The sequence below is a fragment of the Podarcis tiliguerta genome (assembly GCF_965153285.1).
Source record: "Podarcis tiliguerta genome assembly, chromosome: 2".
NCBI lineage: Eukaryota > Metazoa > Chordata > Lepidosauria > Squamata > Lacertidae > Podarcis > Podarcis tiliguerta.
Window position 1 is genome coordinate 39953262 of NC_139535.1, and position 22255 is coordinate 39975516.

The following is a 22255-nucleotide window of genomic DNA, read 5'->3' on the forward strand; positions in this document are numbered from 1 at the left end:
GCTCACCAAAGTGGCTTGTTTAGTCACCACACTGGTGCTCCATTGTTACACTAACTACGGTCCTTGAGTTGTAGAGAAATGTATTGGCCAAAAACAGTAAGAGGGGAAACAGCTTAACTCAAATTGCAAAGTGGTGTGTGAGTGAGAGAGTTCTTGGCTTGGTGATGTTGGAGAAAGACTGGGGGCCATAGTGAGGCTGAGAAAATGTACAGAGTAGGACAATATCCCAAATGCACCTGGTGTTTTACAATTGTCTTACATTTCTGGAAGATCTGTTTGCTCTTTGGAGCCCAAAGATAAATAAGAGTTGGGAGTGCCGTGTGTGTGAATGTGACCCCCATCCCTCATGGTTATGCCTGTTCGCAAGTAACTCTATGGGTGCAATTACTGCTTTTAGCAATTATCCATGTAAAATGAACATAAAATGAAGAAAAAGGGGTAGGGAAACAGAAAAGACCAGAGTGGGGAAAAGTGTCCTCTGCTCCTTGGTAGGAAGCCGAGAGTCCATTAAGGAGGGATAGAGCAGGACTGCTTACCATGGAGTGCCCTAGAAGGAACACAGGGAGGCCTGGGTGGTCTTTCTTCATGAGGTCAATGTGCTGCAAGCTGTCTCTGACAAACACATGGAAGTCTGACACAACCATACGGTCTCCTTCACTCTGCCCATGGCCAACTGTGGAGGGGAAAGGAAAAGTGACCTGCTACATCAAAAATATTCAACACCTTTAATGTAAAGATGCTCGAGGCAGCATCGTATCTGAAATTCAATGGAGAAGGGGGGCGCTAGAGATGTGCAAAGAGCTCTTGTGCATTGTCAGGGATGACCAATGGCAAAAAACATCTTTCTGGTTAGCTGTAATCATATGAAAATGTAAACATAAGGCTAAACCACCATGGCCTGGACCCAAATAATGCTGCAGCATGCAAACAGATCTGCCCCCACACTCTTGCCTGGATAGCTAGCTCTGTTCGCTCTCAGTGTTGGGGACCTGGATTCAGCTGCCCTCCAGAATGTGCTTCTGTGAGCGGCTCTCCCTTGTTAGCTTGGGGATGCATCTGCCCACAGATGCGCAGAGTGAGGGACTCATTGACTGGCAGCCTGCCAGAATGTCTGTCAGTTATCATGACTACACAAATACCTTGCATATGAACGCACGCAGAAAGAAAATTTCCAGGAATTACACAAAGATTATTGGCACCCACTATGCGCTGCCAGTGTCTAAAGCATTCAGCTTGAAAAGAGATGTTGATTGTGCTGGGAGCAGCTAAAAAGGCATTTCTGATTCAAAGGCAGCAGATGTCTTGATCCAAACCTGGATACTGGAGTGAGTGAAGGAAATGGCTGACAGTTAAGGAAATGATGAAAAGGGTCCACAACGCAGAGAAAGAGGAAATGCATGAGCAACAGAAGCTGAGAAGGAGACACATCAGCTCTTACTGTAAATTTCAGGGCTAGAATCTAACTTCAGGGGGGTTGGAAATGCAGATGTTAAACATCGTAAGAGATGCAGAGGAAAGAGAGAAAAAATGACATTTCCAAATTTTGTCTATTACTTTTCAGCAAGGAAATTTTATGCCCTCATCAGACACTCAGAAATCATCTTTGGGGAATCTCAGAGCCAAAAACAGACATTAATTTAATTGCATGGCTAGCGGTCACATCTGTTTTGTTTTGTTGTTTTAAATGCAGTATCTGGCACAGTGAGGGCGAGGCTAAGTCAACTTTCATCCGGACCACAGCATGTGGGGTGAGGCGTTTTAACTCTTCCTTCTCATTCCCAGTCCAAATGAAAATCACCCCCTACACTACAATTAGTATTAGGAAGAACATTTCCCATTGGGACGAATGGGAGGCAGCTTTTTCTCTCAAGCTAATTGTGGCACGGGGTGATTTTCATTGGGATCAGGACTGGGAGGAAAGGATGAAATCTCCACTCTTGACACTCTTTGGTCCCAATGAAAATTACCCCCTCTACACTGGTCATTACAGTTAAAGTAGCGTCTATTTTGGGGACACGGGTGGCGCTGTGGGTAAAACCTCAGCACCTAGGACTTGCCGATAGCATGGTTGGTGGTTCGAATCCCCGCGGCGGGGTGCGCTCCTGTCGTTCGGTCCCAGCGCCTGCAAACCTAGCAGTTCAAAAGCACCCCCGGGTGCAAGTAGATAAATAGGGACCGCTTACCAGCGGGAAGGTAAACGGCGTTCCGTGTGCTGTGCTGGCTCGCCAGATGCAGCGATGTCACGCTGGCCACGTGACCTGGAAGTGTCTCCGGACAGCGCTGGCCCCCGGCCTATAGAGTGAGATGAGCGCACAACCCTAGAGTCTGGCAAGACTGGCCCGTACGGGCAGGGGTACCTTTACCTTTTAGCGTCTATTTTGACCCATAGGCAGCCCGTGTGCTTTAATTCTTGAACCCATTCCTCCCCTACCCAATTCTATAAAAACTCAATAGCTCCCTAAAATATAACTGATAAATTAAAAATTACAGATCTCCTGATAACTATTCAGAAACATCAGTATGAGTAACTGTACAGAGGTGCATGATGGGGCAAAAAACTCTAATTTCACATATGCATTGAAGGGGTCTGGATGTGGATGCCTTTAAAAAGGGTTTGGGCAAATTCAGGGAGGGTATCAGTGGCTATGAGCCATGATGGCTATGTCCTACTTTCGCTATTGGAGGCAGCATGAATCTGAATGCCAGTTGCGTGGAATCACAAGTGGGTTGTGCTCAGGTCCTGGCTGTGGGCTTCCCATAGGCATCTGTGAGAAGAGGCTGCAAGTCCAGAAAAGTCTTTGCTTTCTTATGCTCTTAGGTAATCTTGGAGGAAACTGTGTATGTGGCAGCAGTGAAAAACTCAGATTTCATACTACAGATTATTAAGAGAGGGATGGGAAACAGTGCTTCTTGCTTGGTAAAAAGAACAACCAAAGGGGCTTTGTAGAAACTAGCCTTCCTGCACAAAGGCAAATTTATCATCTGTTGCTCCACCCACTTTTGCCTATGGCTCCACCCACCGCTGGCATGTGGCCCTTGGGCTCAAAAACGTTTTCCATCCCTGGTTTTAGTATGACATGTGAATGTGAAACCGAATCACAGAATTATTTGCAGCAAGATGCAGGGCTGGCTACTATCTATGAGATTAGACAGATTAATGGAAGATGTGTATATCAACAGCTATTAGCCATAACAGCTGAAAGCACCTCCACTGCTGGGACGAAACAGTGGCAAAAGGCTTTTTGACCCCTTTTCTGGACTATCTCAGAGGCATCTGATTTGGTACAGCAGGGGTCTTATGCAGCTCACAGCCTGAATGAGAACTGATTGCAAATTGCAGGAATATGGCCCATTGCTCTTAAAAATAGAAAAATAATTATTAGCCTCCCCCACTACCCATCTCTTGCCAGATAAGGATTGTTTGCGGCACTGGACTATTGAAATCCGTAATTATCCCTTGAGGAACAGAACTAGAGCAGCAATAAGCACTGATGATAAACTGATCTGAATAGGTGGGCTGGTGCCATATCACTGAGCCAAAATTACAGCTCCTGCATTGTAGCTCTAATTCCCAAAGGGGAAAATGCTGAATAGCCAAGCTGGGAGAGGAGGAAGAATTCAGATCATTGAGAGACTTCTGTCACTCATCAGAGGAACATTTCTCTTGTTGCACCACAGGTTTTTATCTAGATCTGCTCATACAAATTCTGCAAGTGCTTCTTCAGTTCTGACACCTCCATCTAGTGAGATCTCACTCTTAAAATGAATTCGAAAACAGACACAGCAAAGGCTTTCCTATTAAAACACTAATTCAGGCTCATTAGACAGCTTTACATTATCAACAGATTTGTAGGAAGCAAGAGGATTGGCTGGGGGAAGGGAAGCAGGTGAATTTTTAATACGTTTAAAAATAGAAGTTCTGCAATGTACCATTCCAACTCCTCAAAACAGATAATGTACTGGGCACTTTGCTTGACTCTTAAGTCTCGTGGGCCAATTAACACACAGCTTGGTATCTTATTTTGTTTACTTAGGATCAGAATAGAGGTGGAAATCACAGAAATGCAGAAGGTTGGCAGCTGTGCCATGTGGATTCTGGGTCATAGCTGAGTGGAGAAACAAGCATGCAAGCAAACACATTTTTTACATGGATCTGCCCTTGGTTTGGCTGGAAACCAATAACCACACAAATCTTTTACACATGAATGAGGCAGCCTTGCAAACAGTTTTACAAAACATACTAGCCCCTTGTACCCAAATGGATTGTAGCTGAAAAGGAAAAAGATCCAGTCTCGTTTCCTCATTGCCCTCCTTCACCCAAAGAACCCTGTAATAAACAAAGGTCAGTTTGCCTGTCACTTTGGGCTGCTTTCTTAACCTAACTGAGCTGCCTTGATTGAATAGAAGCCAGGAGGAGCTCATCTGCAGCAACTTCCACCATCACTGGAGCTCCAGAACATGCCATTTGAGTCTCAAAGTCTGTTACCCCAAGAATCTGTGAGCATTCAGGATTTAAAAAAAAAAATTTAGGTAACTGAGACCATTTTCTGAAGGCTTCCATTAAACATAGTGCTGTGGTCTGTGGTGGGATCGTGGTCTGACCACAGTAGTAGTAAGAACAACAAAAAGGCTAGGGAGAGCAAAATTTAACACCTGAACCATCCCTCAGAAAGATGAAGCTGCCATATGCAGTTCTTTATTCTGACACACTTCACAGCAGGCCTCCTTGACTGCTTTGTAAGTAGTGAATTCAATCTAATTCCAGCATCTTTCAAGTTCAGAGGGAGCAGCTACAATAACACTCCAGTATCTTGGTATGCAGAGGCTGTGGACTTTCATCCAGTTTCCTAGGATTACTTGGACACGTAACTCAGCTCTCCTGTTTCCTCCGAGATTCTTTTTGAGAAGAGAGATAATTGCTAGCATTGTTTCTTCTCTCCCTTAGTTTAATTACATACACCAGATGATGATCCTTCTACCGCACCACTTGACAGATTATTCCATTGCCTACTGGATTCAGAAGCCTCAGCCTCATCTCTCCTAATTCCTTTTAAAGTAAGCAGTCCTCTCCCCGCTCTCTAGTGTTTACACTTCTCCAGTTGTGCAGATTGCTACTGTTGTTATTGTGGACATACTCCGGTTCCCTCAGCCTGAAAAGCAAGATGAGCGCTGCGCCCCATAGTCACTTTTGACTGGACTTAACCATTCAAGAGTCCTTTACCTTTACATTTTTTTACCTTACTGTTGATATTCTAATAAACCAGGGGTGGAGAACCTTTGTCAACCCAAGGACTGCATTCCCCCATCAGCAACCTTCTGGGGTGGAGGCAACTGCCATGTTGTGGGTGGGGCCAGAGGCAAAATGAGGGTGGAGCTACAGCTGTGATTCTTACCTTTGGACGGCAGGCTACATTCCAGCCACACAAAAGTAAGAGGTTCCCCCCCCCCACACACACCCCTCCATCCTAGAAATCAAGACATTATCACAATTCAGTGACACATTCCACCCAGGCCAAAGCACGGTTGGTGACCAAAGTGGCCTAGGGAGAGGGATTGTGGTGTGCAAGAGCTGGTGCAAGGGGAATTGAGAAATTCCTGGAGTACAGAATTCTGTGGTGCCTAAAGGGAATCTTCATGTTCAGGGGCAATATGTGAATGACTTCAATATAGGGATGCAAGAAGGCAGCATTTTCCATTCCTCCCTGTAGCAAGCAGCAATGTTTCCATTCCGCTGCAGTTCATCTTTCGCCCAAAAGGTCCTTATTCATCTTGCAGTCCGCTATGGCAAAATTATGTAACTTACGTAACTAATTACATAAATTATGACAATCACATTGTCATTACGATGCACCTCATTTCAATGCAAAGGAAACGTAATGAAATGTAATTGCTTGCTAACTGAAAGCAATACTATTTGTATTCACTGGATTTATTTCATTCTGGACACTGAACAAAGAGGCAAATACCTGCAATTTACATTCCTGTATCCACTTTCATCAGAATTCTCCAACATTCCTACTTGCAGTTGCCGAAGGCATACAATGGGGAAGGGTTGTTGTTGCTGTTGTTTTTGGCTTTGTGCCCTGCTTGTGGCCTGTAGGTTTTCTAAAAGCATCTAACTGGCCACTGTTAGGAACAGAGATTTTGCTCCCATCAGACAGGTTTCTTCTCATGCTCCTATTAGGTTCTGGATCCTTTAAATGAATATCCAAGCTACTTAACCAGGGAGCATATTATTTGCCTTTGGTTTCCAAGAGAGCCTTTATTTAAAAAAAAAAAAAATCAAGATAATTGAAGAGTGTATTTCACCATTACTTCCTCATGGGAAATAATAGTGGCTAATTGTGATTTTCAGGTCATCTGAAATCTCTGAAAGGTAAACAAATATTTTGCCAATCCAGAGAAAGCCGGGGTTCAGCAAAAGAAGTGGCTAGACCAGAGATGGGGAAAGGGCCATTTTAGTTTAGTCTTCTACCCAGCAAACAAGCTTTCCCATTCCCGTCTGTCCTCTGTTTGTACAGATGTTTACTTCAAGTTTAAATAAAGAGGGAAAATGAATATGTGCAGCGTGACCTCTCTTTCCTGGATGGCCTGGGAGCCATGCAAAATATTTGGATAATGAGAAGTCTGGATAAACAAGAAAGCAGCTTCCTTGGAGTTATAACGACAATGAACTATATGGAACACATACACATTGGTGGTAGGTGCAGGAAGAGCTTGGGGTAGCTGAAGTTCATGGGAAGGGGAGGATGTATGGTAACTTAGCCACTGGTTTCAGCTGGATCAGTTCTGTATACATTATTTTAGACCATGTCAGAAGAATTCCCCACAGAATAAAAGCACGTAAATCAAGACCGGGTTTTTAGGAAGGGAGTGGAGCTTGTACATGAAATACTGGATTTAACAAAATACATGGCATTTAATTATTCAAGGAACAAGCAACACAGCTAATTCAACCATTGTACCCAAGAAGAAGGAAATCCCAAGGGCGGGGCACCTCTTCAACATCTGGAAATTCAAGGGCTCGCATCCTTTTGGACATGCAAAGTCAACATTGTTCTTACAGAGCACAGGAAGCACCTCAAGCAAGCACATACACAAGGACACATCAATCTGGGAAACATCTTTTAACACCGAGCAGAAGAGCTTTAAAAAGCCTTAGTCTACGTGCAGCTGTTTAGTTTTTAAAAACAAGCAAACCACAATTTCTATATTGCTTTCCCTCTTTAACAAACACTATTGTACAAAAGAAACACCAATCTGGCAGCGGTGAAGATCTGACATTTGGCTCCAGGAATCTGAGGACGGATCCATCCTAGCTCCGTACCAGGAAGCAATCCTACCCTTAAGCTAGGGACCATCAGTGCTGCTGTGTCAGCTTTGGATAGAAGGTGAATAATCTGCACCTTTGGAGCAGCCAGAGAACAGCCTCACTAAGTGGTTATAGCTTATTTTTAGAGACAAGTGGATCAGATCTGGTTTAGTACTGGGAAGGTGTTGAAGCTTCAACTTTTGCATGTTGTGCTGGAGCAGCTTAGGCAATGGGTGGTTTCATTCTTCCCATGTGCAGAGCTACATAAATGTACACATAGCTATCGTTTTAGTGGGTCTGATGCATTATTAGTGCATCGTGTAGATGGAGGACTCTTTCATGGTTTCCCTGAAACAGACTAACATGCCTCTGAAAGGTGTTTCCCCCTGTTCTGTCCCCGTCAGTACATTTGGTTGGCTCAAACTTTTGCAAGGTTAGAATGGGCAGTGCAGCGCATGGCTGACTTCCAGCTTTGAGTATGGGGGTGTTCTGGGGCTTTAAAAAATGGTATCCTGCCTGCAGCCTCCTAAATGCGTTACAGCAGTGAAAAAGCAACAGATTAATCTACAACCTGGATGCATCCAAACCACTCCCATTCATTGCAAACCCAGAGGCCTGCTTCCCTAACCATTTCAACCTGTCAAAAACTAGCCCATGCCAATGTTCAGATATCAGCCTGTGGTAAGGCAGTCCTAAGAATTCTCCAATATGTGTGACTTTCAGCATGCTACTTCTAAGCCACATTTAGGGTCAGTGTGCCGAAGCTGAACTGCACCAGCACTGGTGAAAACCAACCACACTATGGCTGATGCTGCTGGAAACTAGCAAAAGCTGGCTTTCACTTGCAGTTACCATTGGCTGAGCTCATCTTCTATTTTCTGCAAAAGCGTGTATCAGTTCTACTTTTTATATTACTGATGTCGCTTGGCTGGAACACACAATCTTCGTTTCCAGCACGATCAACATCCATTTCTTTTCAGTGTTCGCAAGATTACTTTTCTTCTCCCGCCTCACACAGTACAACACATTGAGAAGGATCTCCTCCCACCAGGCTCACATTTTTGGAGAGCAGAGATATTTTTAGACTATTGCCTGCACAACACTTACATTATTGTTTTGTTGTCTTGGGAGGGAGGGGTGGGAAGAATAATTGGAAAGAGGCAATTTTCTAGGCTAAAATTATTTCTGCCTTATTGCTGTGCAGCAGAAAATCTCTCATCTGGTAAATCCACTGCAAGGGGTTCCCCCCTCCCCTCCAGTGCTAAACAAAATGATCCCCGATATCAGAAGGAACATTAATTCCCATCGGATAGAACAGCTCGGTAAGAAAAATGACATGCCTCTGCTTCTATCAGTGCTGGGGGCCAAATTCAGACATGGGGAATCAGATATACAACTCTTGCTAATATTTTCATAAATGACCTTTTTTCACCAGCAGTCTCTACAAAACCTTTTTAAAGCAAACAGACTGAGTGATACATTCTTGGTGAGGTTCACCTGTTAACGGCAACAGTACCACAGAACTGAGCCGGGGGGGGGGGGGGGACACACACCAAATTATTTCAGTGAACAGAATCAGGGACAACAGAAAGGCTGCAAGGCTGCAGGACAGCAAACCATATCCCTGAGGTTAATATTCTGCATTTTGAATGGCTCTGCTAAATGCACAACTCATGATTTCTTCTTCTCAGAATGTCCTCAGAGCCTGCTCATGCAATGGCTTTTGAGCTGAGACTAGATTCCTGGATTGATCCAATTAGTGTATAAGCATTCTCCAAGAATGCTTCCTGGATGGCTTATTCTACCATCCATGCACATATATTTCCATGCACATATATGGGGATTATGTCAAAAGTAAGCCTTTCGGTTGGAAAACATTGCAAGTTATATAGATTGGCATCCCTCTGTCTCAGGATACAAAGAGCACAACTTCAGGGGTGGAGTCAAACCATTGGAGAGTTACAGCACCTGCTGTGGCTGTAGAGACCAACACAGGAGAGAGATGTTTTGTTGCAGCTGGGGCAGATGAAGGTGTCTGTTGCCTTGCATCACGCCAATATAGGCAACCTCACCTGGCTGAAGGCATACACACTCCTTTCTCGCATAATGAGTCCTCAACAGGAATGCACAGGAAAGCCATGTGACTTTTTCACAAGTCTTCATGAACGAACTATTATCGCCTCTTCCCTTTGCTAATAGGCAGCATAAGGAGAACAAAATCTATCCAGGATGTCTCAGGTTCACTGAATATAATGAGTTTCCTGAAGAGAGATCAGAGACTTCTTACATGCAGACTAGTCAGCGCTGGGCCACGGGCAGCCATGTATGTGGAGAGTAGAAGGTACATGTCCTGGCAGGATTGGAAGCAGGAGCAGGATAAGGCACTGCAGCAGAGCACCTCAGGCAGGGGTTAGGAGGCAGGTTAGCAGAGAAACAATACAGAAGGTCAATAGAAAGGAAGAACTGGTTGCAGGCAGGGGTTAAGATGAGGAATCTGATCAAAGGAGGCTGGAACAAGCAGGTTGGGAAGCTGTAAACAGGTGGATAAGGACACTGCCTGGCCAGCTGGCAAGACCAGATCTGACTGCAGCCGAGAGAGAGAGAGAGAGAGAGAGAGAGAGAGAGAGAGAGAGAGAGGCTTGACCTGCAAGCATCCATAGCCAGAAATAATCAACAAGTTGTCTGGGGAATGGCCAATAATGGGACTACCCCTTTCTTTCCCCTCTCTGTAGCCTCAAGCTGCTCATTAAAAGACTGAAAAGAGACACTAGTGAATACCTGACAGAAGTGTCTCTTGCTTTAGTGTGTACTTTCACTGTACACAATTTAAGGTCCTTATATATCAGAAGCCCATAAAGAAAACCCACATCACAATAACTTGTTCTCCATTTCTTGCGGGTCAACGATGTGACTATATGTGGACAGGTAGTCTGGCCATTTTTTCTCAATGCGCTAGTAAGCTTTGTGAACATAGTTGCAATGCTCTCTAAAAGAACCAGGTTTCTTAACATCATTTGCTGGAACAGGTGCACTGTTACAGTTTAATTAGGAAAACTGGTCCTGAGAAGGTCCAGATCATTTGCCAGAGCCTCCTATGAGGAAAAGTCTTTGGGGGTTTTATATTGCTAATTTCCTATGCTAGTCACTGCAACAATGTGGATAAAGACCACAGACTGAAATAATTTTAGCGCAGTTATTTTAGAGAATGGGTGGGGAACATTTTTCAGTCTGAGGGAAGCATTCCCTTGTGCACAACTTTCCAGGGCCCATATTCCAGAGCTGGGCAGGACCAGAGGAAAAGGTGGGCAGAACAACAGTTGTGACCTTTGTCCAGTAAGCTGAATTTCAACTACCCAAATGTGAGAGAGTTCTAGACAATCTCCCCTCTCCATCCTCTACCTGGGCATGAAAGAACCACTACCACAGTTCAGGGACAAGCGAGAAGCACTTGATGGTATGGGACAGGGACAGTGAGGGTGTGGCCTGGAAAAAGTGGATGTGGTATGGGGAGGGACATGGACCGAGGAGAGCCCTGAGTGACATATAGAGAGACCTATGGAGAACTGCGCTTGCCCCGTACCCCAGCCCCTGGTGTTTCCCACCAATTTCAGAGCTTCAAGATGTTGAACATGGTGCTATTCTGTTATGAGCACCACTGTGACAGCTTTCCCTTTACACAAAATCTTCATTATGGCAACACGTCTCAGGTTTTAAAGAGACGATACCTACCATTTTGCCTCTGTTGTTTTTAACTAAGAACATTGGAAAGTGGGGGGGGGGGGAGAAAGAGGTTGAAGTAGGGACACAGGATTTACCTTTAACAACTCAAGAGTTTTAGAAACAGCTGAAGCACAGTGCCAGAGCAGTTCCGTGGTGGTGGTAGATTATTTGCTGATCACACCATGGGCATTGAGGGCATCCATGCAGCTGTGCTTTACAGCAGCACATGCTGTTAAGTCCCAAATGACAGCCTGCTTAGCTGGAAAACATTTCCTTTTCAACAAAACTCATCCATTTCCAGCTCTTCTGTGGGGCTTTGTTCACTCTGCTCATGAGTTCTATGTAACCCATTTGACTGGTTTCGATTCAAAGAGTGTTACTAAGCTTACATAAGACCTGTTGGTCAAGGGAGAAAGGAGGGGGTTTTCCGCAGAGGCACATTGGAGTACCTTCTCAAGTTCTGTTTATGTTGCAGAATCAAAGTTTGAGTTTCAAATAATTTTGGTGCCAGAGAAAACACAGAATTCTTATTTGACTTGAAAGAATCCTCTGTTTTCTAGCAGGAGCGGAGACTAGGCCTTGTGAGAGAGCTGGAGCACAGACTTCCTTTGATGACTCCTTTGTCACCCTTGGTATTCTGCATTCTTTTTAAATGAAAAATTCTTCTCAAAACACTTGCCCTGTCATGACTAGCCAATACAACTGCCATTCACCCAGTATGTTGAATAAATGCAGCTGGCTTAAAAATAGAGAGAGAGAAGCTACAGTTCCCAGTAGATTGCTTATAAAGATTGCATGATATTTCAAAAGTATCTTCTGAGTTTTGTGTGCGTTAAACTCTTGCTTAAGTCAATCACAACAGTTTGTGCTAGCTGTAGTTTAAAACCCCAACCATAGTTTGAGCTTCCAAACCAGTGTTCCAAACTCCCATTATTCTAGTCACATTTTGCGACTGGGAATTTCATTAGCGCGAGCAGTTTCTGAGCTCTGGGCGCAGTACTGCACCTAAGATTTCAGATTAAAACTGCAGAGTGGAAGGAGAGGAGGACCTTTTTCTACCTCACCACTTCCAGCTAAGGTGTAATTTAAGGTGTAATTTAGCTCCAACTTTCATATATCAGTTTCTAACACTGTTCCAAATGAATAAGACGATCACGGCTTAGAGCTCCTTGTCTACTTTCATTTCTGGTTTGTTCAGCAATGTGATTTACAGGTCTACTGCTGTCATCAGGAAGAGAAACTGAAATAACCATAGTTTGCCAATGGTTCTCACCAAACCATTGGATGCCACAAATCAGAATTTGCTAATTCACTTCCAACCATGGCTTAATTGAGAATCACGTTGAAAGAGGCAGCCAAGGACCACATGTGTGGTCAAAAGATTTGTCCATGTCTTGGCTTAATAAGCTGACATAGGATTTTCCAAGCACAGCCTCTGTGTCCAAATCTACTTCAGCTCAGTTGGCACTTCCTTTTTTCCCATCAGACCAGACAGAGATAATGGTCAATGGAGTTGAAAGATACTGAGATGACAATAGGATCACACTCAACAAAATTCAGATCAACCAAGGGAGTCTCATTTCCATGCTCGGGCCTGAGCCCCACTAGTTGTGGATCTAGAAAATCAGTCTCATCCAAGAGTGCTCAGAGGAAGGGGAGAACAATAAAGGTATGAATTAAACAGGGGAATAATATTTTTACTATTTTTAAAATTATTCCTGCCACTTTTAATCATTGATACCAATGTTGTGCAAGGTGCTACAGGACCTGGAAAAGAGTATAATCCCTGACCAACTGACTTAAAATAGACAAACCTGAGTGGGACACAGAGGAGATTCATCCTCTGTAGGCACTGGGAGAGTACAGGAGAGTACGCTTCAGCTAATATGAAGCGGTAGTGCAGTGGAAAATCATGGTTGTGTAAGATACATGTGGGTGGAAGATTTTGCCTGATCCAGATGCTGGGAAAAGCCTGTCCTTTGACTATATTCAGCCCACTTTCTTTGTGAATTGAGCCCTGTGTCTGCCTCTGAGCATTGCCTAGTCACACTGGCTCAGCTGCTAAACTAACTTCCATTGTCTCCTAACCAAAGCTCCCACTTCAGCTTCTCTTTGCTATGCTCTGTGTGCTTGTCAAAAATAGCACATTCCCTACATCTCTGTGTGTGATCTGCCGGTATGGCTGAATCTTTGACCTTAAAATTCCGGCCTTTGATTAAAAAGGAAAAAGATCAAAGCATGAGATATCTCTTAGCCTTCATTCTCTGTACTTACAACACTTATACTAAATTATAATGGCATTTATTTCAATGCAGGAGACAGCTCTGTGTGCACAAAGGGGCAAATGTGCCAAACTATCCCGTCCACTGCTGTTATGAAAGATGCCTCTTGTGCAAGAGCTTCTTATGTACACTGGAGCATGCGCAAAGCTCTCGACTGGTTTTCAAATTCTCTCTCTCTCTTAAACACACACACAAATCAAAAATATAATTTGCACAGTCAGAGATGAATCGTCTTAAGTAATTTAATAATAGAAATGTCTGAGGTGGGAGGCAAAATCCTTTTAATGGGATGGGATATATGTCATCGTAATAAGAAAGCAAATTTTAAAATACTAAAGCTTTCTTTTTAAGCAGGGCTAGAAGCTTTTTAAAAGAATGCTGCAATGTGGGTAGAAAGCAGGGAAATGCTAAGCAGTTGCTTTAATACTATGGCGGCAGGTTTGCAAACAAATGTACTTACATCACCAAGAACTTCAGATGATAAAGACCTGGGACCCAATGCAACCAAAAGCTGAACACTTTTTACCAGGGGTAGCCAACACAGTGCCCTCCATATGTTGCTGGAGTACATCTCTCACCATCTGTGAACATTGCTTATATTGGCTGGTGTTGGTGGGAATTGCAGTCCATCAATATCTGGAGAGCACCATGTTGGCTAGCCCACACCACCCCCTTTTTTAAAAAATGCAAGACTACTCAGAAGTAAGCCCCACTGAGTTCAATGGAGGTTACTCCAAGGAAACGGGGAGGGGGGAGTAAAACTTCCCAGTAACTGAAAACTGTTCTTGTACTCTTCTGTTCTTTCCAAAAACCTGTTTCCAATAGGAGAAAATAAAAGGGAAGAAACTATACTAGCTCCAGGACTGAAGTAGCTTGTTCCTTGGTTTGAAGGTATGTTGGACAACTAGGAAGGCAATGGATCCTTTTAGAGCCATGCCTTTCTTCAATCCCACTGAGGCATGTGTCAAGACCACCCGCAGAAGACTCTCTTTTTGGCTATACTGATGGTGGAATTCTGACATCAACAGGCCAGGATTGTCAGGGAGCAGAAATTTGAGACTGGAATACTCAGGATGAAACAGTAAAATCTGCTATGATTAAATGGGCACAAGATGTTGGACATAACATAATGATGGCTGACTGGGAACAGTTATGGACCACAGGTATGAAATTTACGGCATGTAATGCCTTAAGAGAGAATATTATGAAAATGATATACAGGTGGTACATGACACCAGTCAAGCTAGTAAAAATCTATCATTTGCCCGATAATAAATGCTGGAAATGTAAAGAAACTGAAGGCACATTTTTTCACCTTTGGTGGATGTGCCCAAGGATTAAGGCTTTCTGGGAGATGATTTATAATGAAATGAAAAAGGTATTTAAATATACCTTTGTGAAGAAACCAGAGGCATTTCTCCTGGGCATGGTTGGCCAATTGGTGTTAAAGAAGGATAGAACTTTCTTTATGTATGCTACAACAGCAGCAAGAATACTTATTGCGAAGTATTGGAAGACACAAGAATTACCCACCCTGGAAGAATGGCAGATGAAGGTGATGGACTATATGGAATTGGCGGAAATGACTGGCAGAATCCGAGACCAGGGAGAAGAGTCAGTGGAAGAAGATTGGAAGAAATTTAAAGACTATTTACAGAAACATTGCAAAATTAATGAATCTTAGAATGATGCTGGATTGAAGTTAAGTGGGTTTTTTTAGCAGTAATGTTAAAGAATATGTAAAAATGGATTGTTAATGGGTGATAATTTAAAGCTATAATATATTAAGATAAAAGAGTAAGATAAAATTAAAGAGGGAAAGGATTTGCTGAATTAACCAACTGAATTGGAATACAAGAAGGGGAGGTGTGAGGAGGTCAGAGAAACAAGTAAATGAAAGATAAGTTATGGAAAGACTGATTTGTTTTTAACTGTTTTTATTTTGTATTTTCTCTTTCTTTTTATTTTTCTCTATTTTTTCTAATTTTTGTAATATGTTGAAATGACAATAAATATCTTAAAAAAAAAAAAAGAAATTTGAGACTGGGTCAATCTCTCTGAAGCCAGAGCAGGCATAGGCAAACTTGGCCCTCCAGATGTTTTGGGACTACAATTCCCATCATCTCTGACCCCTGGTTCTGTTAGCTAGGGATCATGGGAGTTGTAGTCTCAAAACTTCTGGAGGGTTGAGATTGCCTATGCCTGGGCTAGAGCTTTCTCTTCACCCTCAAAGTAGGAGATCTGATGCATCCTACTGTCCCTGAGATACTCTTCTGAACTGCAGGACCTGCCATTAATTTCAGTGATAGAAAGAGGTTCAAGCACATGTTCAACAATTTTGGCTCATCCTCTCTTCAAAACTGTCCCATTTCACAGCTGGTCATTTTTTCCCTACCTCCTGCAGAGCAAGAGTTTTGCAGGTTGAGCTTAGCTTAACTCATCACAGGTTTACTAGATTCCACATCACCTGGTTTCCTCAAAATGACAATGCGCCAAGATGTGTTAGGTGTGAGCAACCACTAACAACTGCCTAATAGAAAAATAAAAAGCAACCTTTCCAATCAGACAGTCAGGGCAAGTAAACGATATAGCTGTTAGCTGATCACGCTAATGAAATGCTGTTGCTATGGAAAAACACAGTCCTCATAAACAGTAAAACAAGGGGGAAACTCAGATTCACACTTCTGCATTTACTGTAGTACTCCTAAAGGATTAAATCTTCTGAAGAAGGGTAGGCCACAATCTTGGCACAATATTTTAGATAATCCGTTTATTTTCCTCCCAACATTTTCAGATTTAAGTGTGTATAGCCAGATGTACCCAACAGATGGGAGATTATGCAAATTTATGTTACCGAGCACCAATACACAAGCCCAGTTTCTCAAATGCCCTTTTTCAAAAATCCCAAAACTCTAACCCACGGATCCCTAGCTAAACTGAAGTCAAGGATGATCTACTTATTCACATACCACAGGAACATGAAAAGCTGCCTGACAGGGAATCAGACAACTGGTACATCCAGCTCAGTTTTTCTATACTGACTAGAAGTGATTCTGCAGGACTTTAGCTAGCAGTTCCAGCCCTACTTGAAAATGTTAGGGATTGGATACAGTGGGATATGCATATGGAGTACATCTTCTGCCGCTGAGCTACAGCCATTTCCCTTCAAATCAGGCCTCACCTGGCCATTATTAAAGCAACATTGCTAATAACCTCTAGTGTACAGTAGGAACATGCTCGCGATGCTAAACCCCGCCCCGCTTTTACCTGCCTTCTAATTTTCACAAAAACATTTGGTTGCAGACTCACTTTCTGCAGCAGGCCTTTACAACTTAAGGCTCGCACAAATTAGTTGTGGTCACTTCCCTGTTCTCAAGGAAAAAATGGAAATTGTGGGAGGAGTCATCCCATCTAATGAATGTCCTCCTGTCCACTCTTGCAAATGAAGTCACATCCACCTCATACATATAACCCCCTCCCAAAAAACGAATAATGGGAACTGTTACTTGTGAAGGGTGCTGGAAATTGTAGTTCTGTGGGGGGTAAACTGTGCTTTACCAACGTGGATCTACTGACATTTGATAAACAAGGCAGCTTTTACTCCTGGCAGCACTTCAGTGGAGCTGCTCCAGGTGACCCCAGCGTGGATGAAAGTCAAATTTTCTTTTTCCTGTGGGAAGCGCTCTCTGGTGTGAATGATTGACAGCCTATTGAAAGTATCACCAAGAGCTCTGTTTCTGCTTTGCCCTGCCTGTCAAAACCATTTTGCATCAGTTAATGGGCAATAGGGAAATTTGTGATTCGCAATGATGTTAAGTGGGAAGGAGCTCCTGCCCGAAACTCTAGAGAGTGGCTGCCAGTCAGTGTAGGCAGTCCAGAGCTAGTTAGACCAATGGATCTGACTCAGTATAAGGCAGCTTCCTGAGGAATACCTGAGCTTTCTGCAAATAATCAAATGAAGTCTGCTCAATTTAAACTCAGCCTCTGGCTGCAGCAAATGCACCTGACATGCTTCTGCGAAAGAAGACACATGCTTTCAAAGGAATGTGTCTTTTAAAACAGAATCAAGAAGATTGTGCTTCGCCTACAGAAGGCGCAGGAAAGCACCGTTGCTTAGGTGTCGAAGAATGAGCTATGCAGCCAGTAAAGTGAAACTTTAACTTGACCTACTTCTGTTGCCAAACAAAAGGTATCAGCTTACCTATGCCACATACAAGAAGGAAAGGCAATTGATCGGTGAACGTGCGTGGTTCATTTCTGAGCAGCAAGGCAGCAAGCATTCAAGAGACACTGATCTTAAAGCCAGTAGCCACAAGGATCTGTGGGCACTTATTTGGGGAGCTGCTTTGATCCCCCGGCACTATAGTAACAAATGCCCCCCAAGTGAAAGAAAGGGAGAGTTCCTCTCCTTCCCCCCTCAAAGCAATGAAGATCTCACAACCATACCTGTTCATTGTGGAAGTGTTACGGCGTTAACCAAGGAGAGGGCATTTTAAACTGTGGTAACCTGGTTATAAAGAAGCATGGCTGGCGCCTTTTCCATTATATTTTAGGTGCCAGGCAAAAAGATTTTCTATTCCCCCAGGCTTTAAATGTTTTTAATATTTTTTAAAAGCTGATGCATAGCTCACTTTGTCATTTTTAAGTGCTTTTCATGTCTCTTGTATTTTGCTTCGTACATATGCAGTGGTAGTTTCACAATTAAAATAAAATACAGTGTATTTTTTTTTTAATTGTGAACCACCCTAGGATATGCATTAAGAAAGGTATATAAATGTTCTATAAATAGATAAATAAAGGCTGCAATTCTATACACACTTACCTGCAAGTGAGCCCCATTGAACTCAATGGCAGTTACTTCTGAGTAGACAGGCAAATGATTCAACTGATAAGGAGTCTTGATATTAGCTGTTCAATTTCAATTTCTAGAAAACATTTACTAAGGACCTTGAAGGACTCTCACTGGATCTAAGCAAAGCATTTGTAAAGGTTTTTTTGTTTGTATGTGTGTGAGCTGCCTTGGCTATAACAGATATATATAAATCTCCAAAGGTGGAATAAAAATGTTTAAAATCAGTATATTTGTTTACAAGATTGTAGCCTACCCTCCAACAGATTCCCAGGGCAGTAAGCAGCAGTAATGATGGCAGTGGCTGCCTAGGGTGCAATTCATCCACAGTTAAGCACTTTCAAGCCTATGGACATAAAATAAATCCACTGAAATAGAATGCAAAACTGCTTAACTTTCTGGATCGTAACCATAGTAATTTGCAATTCACATACTGTGCAAGATAGCTGACCTCCTTTGCAAGCATTTTACAAAGTGCTGATCATCTTCCAAAGAACTATGCTAGGTTGCAATGTTTTACTAGGATTCGGCAAGCACAACTCTGGGAAAGCCTTGATTACAATAACATTGTTCGATACAGTCAAGCAAAGGTGAAACTGACTAGAATAAACGCAAAGTCAGGAGATAGGCAGATCATTCCTATAATCAGGGATTTGGTTAGCAAGCCAGTACTGAAGAAAATACGAATGCTACTTACACACAGCAGGTGTGTTTTGGTTAGGTTTTTTACAAAAATGTTCCAAATCTACAGCATGGTGTCACACCAACCCACATCATGCACATTAAAACATCAAATTATTTTTACTCTTAAAATTCCCACACCCACTGGTCTGCAAAGTGGGATAAGCCACACCCCCAGGAGCAGAACATGGTTGCTATGCCTCAGGTTGTTTTCACCAGACTGGCACAACCAGAAGGTAGGATTGCACTGTCAAAGAGAAGGGATGGATAAATCGGTTGATTTCAGTTTCCCAATTTTTCCAACTTAGTTAGCCCCCTTTCTGCATCAAATTGATTTTTCCCCCCTTTAAAAAGTCACACAAAGCCATATGCATTTTTTGTGCTGATTTCTCCTAATACATGTCTTTATGTATGCATTTTTTCCTAATATATGCATTTCAGCAAGCAATTTCCCCTAATATATTATGTTTTGTACATTCCCCCCCCCAAATAAGTGCATTTTTGTGCGGAAAAAACCACTTCACGAGATTTGGAGAAGTGTGAATTTCTAAGTCTAGCTGCAATTTGGCTTCGGTTAAGGAAGTACAATTTAGGTAGAGAGTGAGTGTGATGTATTGTTTAGAGTATTACACTAAGACCTGGGAGACCAGGGTTCAAATACCCATTCAGTCACAAAGCACACTTGGTATCCTGGGGCCAGCCACTCACTCTCAGCCTAACCCACCTCACAGAGTTGCTGTGAGGATAAAAAGGGGAGGGTTCATTTCTGTTACCATCAGCAGTCTCTTACATCCCTATGTATCCCTCTTGACTTTGACACTGGCAGCTAGGGAACTATGCTCACAGAACAGCCGCAGAAAAGCTTTATGCCTTCCAAAACCTCCCCACCCGGCCTCATTTTTGTTTCCATTCCAGATTTACTGGTGTCTGAAACAACACCTTCAGGGTGCTGTAATGCAAGAGCCAACAGAACAGCTGATGATGAGTTTACCTCATAGAATAATCCACTTCCCCCTATACGCATGCCTGCAGAATAATTATAAAATACACTAGGAGCCTAGCCAGGACTAACAACCTGTCATTTCGTTCCTCTACTGCTGCGGTTGAAGCAGGCCAGCTTCACAGCAGACCCACTCTTGGCTGTTCTGTGAAACAGAAGTGACTGGAAACTGAATTAAAAGAACAGTAAAAAAAGAAAAAAGAATAAAAATTCCTTGAGGCAAGTGTATCCCTTGGGCTCTTGGTGAAGCAGCAGGTCTTAATGTGGGAGGTGAGCTGTCCCTAGGGAGATCCTTTCTCCCAGAGTAGGCATTGACTGGGACTTGTCAGGACTGAGTGTCAAAAAGAAAAACAAAGCTTCTCTCTTTGGCATCTTAAAGGCTTCAGCAGGAGCCCCTGTAATCCTTCTCCTTCCTTACTTGTTGTTTTTTAATCCCTTCACCTCTAAAAAGAAGGACAAGAGCAGGGTCAGAAAAAAATAGTGAACGATGGCCAGTAAACCTACTTTCCCTTTTGCTTGGGCGTGTTTACAGAGTTATTTCAATCACTGCTCCATTACTCTTGTGGCAAAATTTGAAGATGGTCACACACTTGATGGTCATGCGAGGACTTGCACATGTGTTACTGTGGGATCAGAACTTGAACATTGCACTGTAACTTCAACTTGGTCACATGATCGGAGATTGTGAATGAACAGACCAGTACATTTTATGTGCCTCCCTCCCAGTTTGGGATAACTCCGTTTTAAAGAAACGTTACCTGGAAACTTGAGTATGGTACTGATCTTACAGATGTGGCCGGAGAAGTAACCAATGAGCATGTGTGGATTAATGTATAGTCAATGAAAAATGTTACCAATCTAATAAACACATGGGTTTATCAGATCTAGGGTTACCATATTTCAAAAATTGAAAACCCAGACACATAAGTTATTGAGCTTTTTTGCCATTTTTTAAAGGAAATTTGCCAATTAATAAACACTTCCGACATACAACATCTCAGACAATTTTGCGATTTTCAGAAATTCCACCCATACACTCTTTCTGATGGATGATCCTGGATATGTATGGCAGCCCCATTACATCTCAACTTGAAATGCTCTGAGCATTTTACACAAATGAGACTTTATATGGAATGGGGTAAATTTTTCTGCAAGTCTTTGGAGAACAAAAAGACCAGCCTGCTCCTACGGGGAATACAGCCCAAGGACTTCAACGCCTTGCTTGTGCACACGTGCGCGCGTGCACACACACACACACACCATACACATACAAACATGGCATGCACCTGAAGATAATTTGAATGATACTTCCGCGATATAACCTAAATTAAGACAAATCACAGTGGGCTTACCTACACTATTATTTCAGGGGAAAACTGATGATATTAACTAATGTACTAACTTGTTTTCTTAACACATTCCAGGAGTTTAACCAAAGACTGATGTGAGTCAATTGCAAAAAAAAAAAAAAAAAAAAGATTCCCAGATTAATTAGGGCACTCTGGACACATTTCTTTCTCACTTTGAGATACCTGATTGTGCCAACAATGCAGCAGTAACCAAAATTAACAGCAAGCACGTGGTGACTTGAAATAAGAAGCAAGGGTGCAAGTTCAAGGCACACTGGGATTCCATCTATCCAAACAATAAATTCAAACAAAAAAGTTGCACACCTGTTTATGAACCCTGATTTAGCAATCTGGGGCGCTTCTGTGTTAAGAAGCCCACCATGCCCAAACTACAGTTCCTTCTTTGTGTATTCCAAAATGCAGGAAGAGAGGGATGGCACCAATCTGAAACAGACTGCAATCTTCAGCAAAAATCTAATCTGCAGGACCTGAGTTTGAAACAACCTTTCCAGACGCTTCCCAGTATATAGCAGTTGCAGCAATAAAAAGAAGTTTTGGACCTAACTTTAATGTGGACACATCCATTCCAACAGACCCCATTTGCTCATGTCAGCAATGATTTCCTTATAGGCATCCTGGGGATAGCCAATGTTATTGTTTCAATTATTTTATAACAACAGAATACATTAGATAGTTTTCCATCTTGTTGTTCTTGAATTTCTTGAGGTGCTTGCTCCTTTTTTTTACCCTGCTGGCATAATAAAGTGTTTGTGCTGATCAAAATGTATTTGCTTTGAATGATAGATGTGCCATTCTATTTGATTACATTTATTTTGAAAGCAAGAAGTATTACATGAGCTCTTTTCTCATTTTGGAATATTGCCCATATATCACTTCCAAACCAGAATTGCACAATAGCACTCCTTTTAGGGAGAAGAATTAGTCCAAGCATGAAGGCACACTGATAGATGTGCTCAGAACCGAGGGTGGATGGATCAGCCTATTTCAGCTCCATATGCCTTCAATCCTAAATCCATCCCATCCCATTTTCTTTGGTGTTTT

At 42.6% G+C, this 22255-nt stretch overlaps 1 protein-coding gene across 9 annotated transcripts in view; it reads right to left on the bottom strand.

Moving 5' to 3' along the window:
• Nucleotides 1-22255, bottom strand: part of MGLL (monoglyceride lipase) — a 150443-nt gene that overhangs the window by 22895 nt on the left and 105293 nt on the right. For all 9 annotated transcript variants that reach the window (XM_083418766.1, XM_083418767.1, XM_083418765.1 and 6 more), the window contains one exon: nt 537-673. In XM_083418766.1, the coding sequence (XP_083274892.1) occupies nt 537-673 (137 nt within the window). The remainder of the gene's footprint in view (nt 1-536; nt 674-22255) is intronic.